This window comes from Loxodonta africana, chromosome 2, assembly GCF_030014295.1.
Source record: "Loxodonta africana isolate mLoxAfr1 chromosome 2, mLoxAfr1.hap2, whole genome shotgun sequence".
NCBI classification, from domain to species: Eukaryota; Metazoa; Chordata; class Mammalia; order Proboscidea; family Elephantidae; genus Loxodonta; species Loxodonta africana.
This window is the reverse complement of record NC_087343.1, coordinates 209,307,015-209,316,469: the sequence shown is the minus strand read 5'-3', so window position 1 is coordinate 209,316,469 and position 9,455 is coordinate 209,307,015. Positions and strand designations below refer to the sequence as shown.

Genomic DNA, 9,455 nt, shown 5'->3' with positions numbered 1-9,455 from the left:
TCAGTATTCTTTGCTAATACCGTGATTCAAAGATATCAATTCTTAATTGGTCTTCCTTATTCATTGTCCAGCTTTTGCGTGCATATGAGATGATTGAAAATGCCATTGCTTGGGTCAAGCACAACCTACCCCTCAAAGGGATATCTTTGCTTTTTAACACTTTAAATAGGTCTTTTGCAGCAGATTTGCCCAGTGCAATATGTCATTTGTTTTCTTGACTGCTGCTTCCATGGGCATTGATTGTGAATCTAAGTAAAATGAAATTCTTTACAACTTCAATCTTTTCTGTTTATCATGATGTTGCTGTTGGTCCAATTGTGAGAATTTTTATTTTATGTTGAGGTGTAATCCATACTGAAGACTGTGGTCTTTGATCTTCATCAGTAAGTGCTTCAAACCCTCTTTACTTTCATCAAGCAAACTTGTGTCATCTGCATAACACAGGTTGTTAATGAGTCTTCCTCCAATCCTGATACCCCATTCTTCTTCATATAGCCCAGCTTCTCAGATTATTTGCTCAATATACAGATTGAATGAGTATGGTGGAAGGATACAACCCTGACACACATCTTTCCTGACTTTAAACCATGCAGTATCCCCTTGTTCTGTTTGAACAACCACTTCTTGTTCTATGTACAATTTCCTCATGTGCCGAACAAGTGTTCTGGAATTCCCATTCTTTACAATGTTAATTTGTTATGATCCACACAGTTGAATGTCTTTGCATAGTCAATAAAACACTGGTAAACATCTTTCTGATATTTTCTGCTTTTAGCCAGGATCCATCTGACATCAACAATGGTATCCCATGTTCCATATCCTCTTCTTAATTAGGCTTGAACTTCTGAAAATTCCCTGTCGATGTACTGCTGCAAACCACTTTTGAATGACCTTCAGCAAAATTTTACTTGTGTGTGATATTAATGATATTTTTAGATAATTTCCACATTCTTTGGATCACCTTTTTTTTGGAATGGGCACAAATGTGCATCTCTTCCAGTTTGTTGACCAGGCAGCTGTCCTTCAAATTTCCTGATATAGATGAGTGAGAACCTCTAGGGATGCACCTGTTCATTGAAAATTCTCAATTGGGACTCTGTCAATTACTGGAGGCTTGTTTTTCACATTCCCTTCAGCACAGATTGGATTCCTTCCATTAGTACCAGAGGTTCTTCATCATATTCTACCTCCTAAAATAGCTGAACATCAACCAATTCTTTTTGACTGTGGATATTTCCACCAGTAAGTAAATAAATAAACCAGAAAGGAAGAAAAAGAACTGCCTGCACTGAAGGGAGAAGATGAAGCTGCGCTGAAGGCATTCACAAAAAAACAAGGCTCCAAGAATTGACTGAGTACCAATTGAGATGCTTCAACAAATGAATGCAACCCTGGGAACCTACTTGTCTACATGAAGACATTTGGAAGGCAGCTACTTGGGCAATCGACTGGAAGAGATCCATATTTGTGCCCAGTCCAAAGAAAGGCAATCAGTTGGAATGACTAAATTATCAAATAATATCATTAATGTTACTTACTGGCTGAATTTTGTTGAAAATAATTCTGAAGAGACTGCAGCCATACATAAACAGGGAACCTTTCAGAAGTTCAAGCTGGATTCAGAAGAGGACGTGGAAGGACGTGGAACAAGGTGTATCATCACTGATGTTAGATGGATCTTGGCTGGAAACAGATGGATCTTTATGTTTTATTAATTACTCAAAGGCTACCTCTATGATGTTAATGAGGCAGGGCTAGAGGCAGTTATGTTAATGAGGCAGGACTCAATCTACAAGATTAAGTTGTGTCTCAAGTCAATCTCTTTTGAGACATAAAAGAAAAGCAAGCAGAGAGACAGGGAGACCTTATACCACCAAGAAAGAAGCTCCAGGGGCAGAGTGCATCCTTTAGACCCAGGGTCCCTGCACTGAGAAGCTCTTAAACCTGGGGGAGATTGAAGACAAGGAACCTTCCCCCAGAGCCCACAGAAAGAGGAAGTCTTCCCCTGGAGACAGTGAAGCTTCCTCTGAGGCTTCCCCCGTTTGCCCACGGTTCCCCACCTCATCCGCTTGCAGCCTGCCAAGTTGCTGTCTCTAACTGAGGCTTGGCCGGACCACACAGCTGTTTCAATTTGGCACCAGAACCCTGTGGATGCGGAAACCAGCATCTTGGTGCATGCGCAGGATCTAAAGAACTGTGTCCTTACTTGACCCTGGAAGTAAGCATCGCTGGAAGGGAAAATATTCTCCAGCACATGCAGCACCAAGCCCTTTGCAAAGCAAAAGATCCCACAACGTGGGGTTTGCAGCATGACTCAGTTGCCGGATCTCTAAATCTGGGCATGGGAGGGTTTGGGGTTTTGGGTTTCAGGCGCCAAACCCTCCCGCTGGGGACTGGAGGACACAAAAGTTTCCTGATCCCCTGGGGCTGGGAGCTTGTGGTCTTTCAGCGGCTAGGCCTCACGTTGTTCCTTGTTTGCACAAACAATAAATTTCCACTTTCTGTTTCCCTTGCAGTTGGTGGTATATGTATACCTTATTTTGATCGGCTAATAGGACAGGACAAGAACCCTCATTTGGTTACACCGGCACCCTGAATTTGAACTTCTAGCCTCCCAGGCTGGGAGACAATAAATTTCAATTTTTTAAAGGCATCCACTCGTGGTATTTCTGTTATAGCAGCACTAGAAAACTAAGACAGTGTGCTTGACCCAAGCCATGGTCTTCTCAATTGCCCCATATGCATGTGAAAACGGGACAATGAGAAAGGAAGACGGAAGAAGAATTGATGTATTTGAATTGTGATGTTGGTAAACATTATGGGATTTAAGACTGCCACAAAACCAAACAAATCAGTCATAGAAGAAATATAATTAGAAGTGAGGACGGCAAAATTTCAGCTTGCTGACTTTGGACATGTCATTAGCAAAGACCAATAGCTAGAATGCGCCATCATGTTTGGTGAAGTAGAATGTCAGTGAAAACTAGGGAAACCCTCGGTGAGATGGATTGACACATTATCCACAACAATGGACTCAAACATACCAGTGATCATGAAGATGGCAGAGGGTTGGGCAACATTTCCTTCTGTTACATATAAGGCTGCCATGAGTCAGAGCCAACTGGGTTTAGAGCATTGTTCAAATCCCCTATTTCTTCATGGCTCTTCTTCTTTCCAGATGTTTTATTCCCTGTTAAAAGTCATGTATTAAAGTCTCCACCTATTATTTTAGAACTGTCTTTTTCTCCCTTCATTTACATCAGTGTTTGCCTTATATATTTTGGGGCTCTGAAGTTAAGACCTTACATATTCAAAATTGTTACATATTTTTGACAAATTCACTCTTTTATCATTACACAATATCCAACTTTATATCTTATAACAGATTTTGACTTAAAGTCTATTTAATATGAAAATAGGTTCACTATCCTAGCTGTTCTGGTTACTATTTGCATGGCATATATTTTTCATTCTTTCAATTCTAACCTATTCAATCTATTTGTGTCTGTAGTCCTGAGACATGATTTTTTCAGACAGCAAGATAATGGATTTTTTTAAAACCTTTATGCCACTATATACCTTTTCACTGAAATGTTTAATTCATGGTAATTACTGCTAGGAAAGAGATTCTTGTGTCATTTTGTTATTTGCTTTTTGTGTGGCTTGTACTTTCTTCAGGAAACCCTGGTGGTGTAGTGGTTAAGTGCTACAGCTGCTAACCAAAACGTTGGCAGTTAAAATCCGCCAGGTGCTCCTTGGAAACTCTACGGGGCAGTTCTACTCTGTTCTATAGGGTCGGTATGAGTAGGAATTGACTCGATGGCAGTGGGTTTGGTTTTGGTGGTATACTTTCTTTTTCTCTCATTTCTTCCAATACTGCCAAATTTTGTGTTTTATGCCTTTTTTTTGTAGTCAACCATTTTTATCCCTTCTCTTTTCCTTTTGTGAATAGTTTTTAGATGTTTCTTTGTGGTTACTAGGATAATGATACCTAAGGTGTTACATTTATAACAATCTGATTTACATTTATACAACTTAAATTTAGTAACTGTTATGGATTGAATTGTGTCCCCCCAAAATATGTTTTGTAAATCCTATACCTGCTTTATACCTGCAGTTCTACCATGCGTCAGTCAGTTTGTTCTACTATTGTCTTCGTCATCTAGTGCTGTCAACTGAAATACCACAAGTGGATGGCTTTAACAAAGAGAAATTTATTTCTTTACAGTAAAGTAGGCTAAAAGTCCAAATTTAATGCATCAGCTCCAGGGGCAGTCCTTCTCTCTCTGTTGGCTCTGGGAGAAGGTCTTTGTCCTCAATCTTCCCACGGCCAAGGAGATTCTCAGGCACAGAGACCCTGGGTCCAAAGGATGCGCTCTGCTACTGGTGCTGCTTTCTTGATGATATGAGGTCACCACCAGTATTTCAAATACTAGCAAGGTCACTCTTGGTGGACAGGTTTCAGTGGAGCCTCCAGACTAAGGCAGGCTAGGAAGAAGGACCTGGCGGTCTACTTCTGAAAAAATTGGCCAGTGAAAACCTTATGAATAGTAGGGGAACATTGTCTGATATAGTGCAGGAAGATGAGCTCCTTAGGTTGGAAAGCACTCAAAATACAACTGGGGAAGAACTGCTCCTCAAAGTAGAGTTGACCTTAATGATATGTATGGAGTCAAGCTTTTGGGACACTCCTTTGCTGATGTGGCAAGACTCAAGATGAGAAGAAAGAGCTGCAAACATCCATTAATAATCAGAATGTGTAAACTACAAATTTTGAACCTAGGATAATTGGAAGTTGCCAAAAATGAAACAGGATGCATAAAAATCAATATCCTAGGCATAAGTAAGCTGAAATGGACTGATATTGTCCATTTTGAATCAAAGCTCCACTGAAAAAAGAATTTTATACTTTGGATCTTCCTAATATTTTGAAAGGATTCATCCGATAAATAGAAAGATAAAATGGGGGAAAAAAAACCTTATATTTATCTTCTTGCCATGGAGATAATTAGCACCAAAAAGTAATCTTAATCCTAATCTTTCTGAATAAGTGACTTAAATCTTGTAATTAATTTTTATTTAAAATTTGTCCTTCTAGATTATTAAAAACAGCATAAGGTATCATTGATTGCTCTTACCAAATCACACTTTCAGATAATTCTTTTCTTTATTAAAAAAATTAATCTTTTGTGTTATTTTTATGACCAGTTTTCAGATGTTATTCTAGTATTTTTGGGTTATTTAAAATTTACAGTGAATGAATTATTTTTCTCTCATAATTACAAAAACATCAGAGCTAATACATAGTTTATCTATTCTAGGACTCTAGATAATCCTAAAGAGAAATATTTAGGAAATATAAAGATCTTTAACTGTCACACTTCAGGCATCAGGGAATGTACATTTTGGGGAGGGGAAACCTCAAAATGAAATATAAATATATTGTTTCTACCAAAATGTTTGTTAAAGATTAATAAGGTTTCAGTGTCAACAAAGGAAAAAAAAACTCCTCAGTGAGGTGGATTGGCACAATAGCCAAATAATGGACTTAAATGTATCAATGAACATGAAGATGGTGCAGGACTGGGGAAACTTTCATTCTGTTATGGATAAGATTGCCATGAGTAGGAACCTCTTGATAGCAACTAACAACAACAACATTGTTTCTATGCTGAAAATCAGGTCCCCCAATTTTGGAAGTATGCAAGAAAGCTAATTTTGAAGTATTTTTCAACTCACTTCATCAAAGGAGAAATGTCTTAAAATAACAACCGTATCATTTTCTTGAATAGAGCATTCTACTCATAACTCTCCTTATAGCCTCCTTTATCTGCTTATTTCTGAGACTATAGATAATAGGATTTAGGAAAGGTGGGACTACAGAGTAGAACAAAGAAATGATCATGTCCTGAGTTGTCGGTGAATTGGAGGTTGGCTTCAGATACATAGCAGTGACTGAGATGACAAAGACTGTCACCACAAGAATGTGAGGAACACAGGTAGAAAAGACCTTTCCTTGCTCTCCTCTGGTTGAAAGCTTGAGCACAGCAGAAAATATGTGAATATAAGACATGATGATGAAGATAAAGCAGCCGCCTACAATAACTACTGCAGAGACAAAAATTACAATCTCATTGCTGAGAGTGTCAGAGCAGGAGAGTTTGAGTAGAGATGGGACATCACAGAAGAACTGATGGACCACACTGGAATGACAGAAGGACAACCGGAATGCATTGCCAGTGTGCACACCTGCATAGATCAGACCACTGAATACGGTGGCCAGTGTCATTTGGACACAGGCCCGAGGGTTCATGATCACAGGGTAGTGGAGGGGTTGGCAGATGGCCACATAGCGGTCACGGGCCATGATGGTGAGAAATAGCAGCTCTGCAAAAGCAAACAAAATCACAAGGAAGATCTGAGCTGCACATCCAACCATGGAGATTACCCTGTTGTCAAGCAGGAAGATGACACATGCCTTGGGTACAGTGACGGAAATGTAGCACATGTCCAGGACAGACAGATTTCTAAGGAAGAAATACATGGGAGTGTGAAGACTCTGGGCGAGAGTGGTTACTGTGACAATGAGAAGGTTCCCCAGCAGGGTTGCCACGTACATCATGAGGAATAACATGGCGTGCAAGACTCTGAAATTCCACACATCAGAAAACCTCATAAGCAGGAATTCAGTGACTGTGGTAGAGTTGGGCATCTTTGGGTACTTTGCTTCGAATAGCAGAGAAAAAGGTGAATAATCCAAATAAAAAGAAGAAGAAGAAGAATGTGGAAAGAAATTAGCCTAAGTATGTTTATTGTCTCACATTTAGTTTATTTTCACATTTATCCAGTTTTATTCTCTCTAGTTGATACTGGTTAGCTGTTGTGAGTTGCTGTGGAGTTGCCTCCGACTTGTGGCGCTCTCATGTACACAGAATGAATCACTCACTGGTGGTTCTGTGCCATCCTCATCACCGGCATGCTCGAGTCCATCCTCATCATCGCTGGCATGCTTGACCAAAAGGTCAAGGAAATTATTAAGCCATGAAAATAAAAATGTAAGAGCAGAAATTCAAATCTAGGTTTGTGTGCTCAAATGACACAATGCCACATTTCTTCCGCTAGAAATGCTGATCCTACTTAGCTTCACTGCTTCCTACCATTCCAATCCATGATCCTCAGGCAAGATGACCATTAATTTGGTTCCATTTCTGCCTTCTAAGTACTGTAGAAACCATGAAAACCTAATTTTTGGATTAAATTAAATCATACATAAAACATTCCTTTGATTTTCTAAATTTTGAGTATTAAGTTAGCCATGGGAATGGTTCAAAATCATTTTCTATATTGCTCCATATTTCTTGACCTTGCTGAGCTGTACGTTGTGAATTTAATAGAACAATGTATAATGACCTGCATTTTTACCCATCGAGTAGAATAAAATATTGATGGTGCCACAGCCTCTTCTCAATAAGAACATACTTTATCATACACTGAAAAAACCTGTAAGATGTTATCCTAGTGTTGTAAAAATTTAAATATAAAACATTTCTTATGTATTTTCACTCATCTTTTCTCCCTGAAATGGATTCATCCATATCCAAAGGTAAATTCACCAGCTCTAGTCTTCATTCTCTCTCCTTTTCCACTGATGTTTATGATCTCAATTAGAAACAAAATTCACTGCTGTCTTGTCAATTCCTACTCACAGTGACCATGTAGGACAGAGAACTGCCCCAATTTGCTTCCAAGGCTATAATCTGTAGAGAAGCAGACGGCCACATCTTTCTCCCATGAAGCAGCTGGTGGGTTAGGACCACTGACCTTTCAGTTAGCAGCTGAGCACTTTAACCACTGTGCCACCAGGGCTTCTCCTCCCAATGACATGTCATCTTAAGTTTTTCACGTATGTTCATGCACTTCTTGATTTTACATAAATGTTTAGGTTCCCCTTTTCAAAACTCCATTTCTGAAACTCTGATTTACTAATTTACTTCTTTTGCTCCTATCCCTTTTTATTAGCCTTTTGAATGGTGTTACATCTGTTCATCTCTGTTCTGTCTTGAAACTTATAATTATGTATCTTTGCCATCATATAAACATTTGATTCCAATAACATTTTCATCAGAAGATTAAGTGATAGCTTCCTCACCCTTCAGATTCTTGTTGTTGTCGTTAGGTTCTGTGGAGTTGATTCTGACACTTAGCGACCCTATAAGACAGAGTAGAACTGCCTCACAGGGTTTCCAAGGAGTGGCAGGTGGATTTGTACTGCCAACATTTTGGTTGGCATACAAACTGGATATGCCACATGGATTTCATCCTCTGTCTCCACATCCTTTGCTCTCCTGAGATTCTCCTGCACATCTTATTGTCACTCATTCCATTAAGGATACATTTACGCTGTCCTTCCTCAATAACTAGTTCAAAATTGCATCATTATTTCATTCCAAAATCTTTAGTTTGGAATTCTCCCCTTCTACCTCCTCTGCTACCTCTCCTCTTCCTTCGTCTTTATTTTGCGATCACTTATTCTTCCAACTCTGTCTTTTTATCTTCTTCCATTCTTTTGAAACCAAATGAATGTTTTCCCATTATCCCTTACTGTGATTGCAGTCAATAGTTGTCATAATTTTGGCAAGTTTATAAATTCTAACTCAGATAATAATTAAAAAAAATAAAACCACCCTAAATGATCTCAGATTTAATGTATGCCCTTCTGATTTTGGGTAACACTTCATTTGAAGTGTTCTTTTCAAAATGTATCACATATAACTTAAAATTAATGGGATTTGCATGCATGTTTTAGATCTCCACCAGAATTATAAAATAGTTGAGGTTCTGTCAATATGTTATTGAACTAAGACCAACATACGAGCAATGCGTGGCTTAATTGAAATACCTAGGAAAATAAGTCTTCAAGCAATAGCTCCAAGAGCACCTCCCTCAAGAATTTGTATTGGTAGAAATTTCAAATGGCAATTCTCTGCAAATATTACAAAAATCCTTAAAATACACTTTTTTTTGATCATTTCCTTGACTTTACATTACAAAATATAAAGCCTATGCTTTACATTTTGTTTCCGTTTTTACTCTTGGAATTTGTTAACTATAACTTTTTCTTATCATAAATATGCATTTTATTATTTTAGGAACAAATAATACATAGGAATGATAACCTCATCTGAAAATGTGTTGGATGGTTTGATTGATTAATTCCTACATTCACTAATTTAACTACCATGAATCTTCACAGTTCTAGAAAATAAGAATGGCTTTTAGTATATTTTATTGCAATTTATAATACAAGGAATTTGTGGAAGTTAGTAATTATTTAATAATATTATCAAGTCGAGTAAGATGAAGTATGTTGTTTTTTTTTTTGGTTTTGAAAAAACATTGTGATTTTTTTCCCATGCTACGTGAGCATATTTCAGTACTTAAATAAGTTGATAAAT

General features: G+C 38.1%; 1 protein-coding gene across 1 annotated transcript; it reads right to left on the bottom strand.

Moving 5' to 3' along the window:
• Positions 1 to 5,372: 5,372 nt before the first annotated feature.
• Positions 5,373 to 8,705, bottom strand: LOC100677599 (olfactory receptor 14C36-like). The gene has a single exon (XM_003422156.3). The coding sequence runs from the start codon at positions 6,710 to 6,712 to the stop codon at positions 5,777 to 5,779; it is 936 nt and encodes a 311-aa protein (XP_003422204.2). The 5' UTR covers positions 6,713 to 8,705; the 3' UTR covers positions 5,373 to 5,776.
• Between the last annotated feature and the right edge of the window lie 750 nt (positions 8,706 to 9,455).

Coding starts and splice junctions, on each gene's coding strand:
- LOC100677599 (XM_003422156.3), bottom strand. CDS start 6,712: ATGCCCAACTCTACCACAGTCACTGAATTCCTGCTTATGAGGTTTTCT.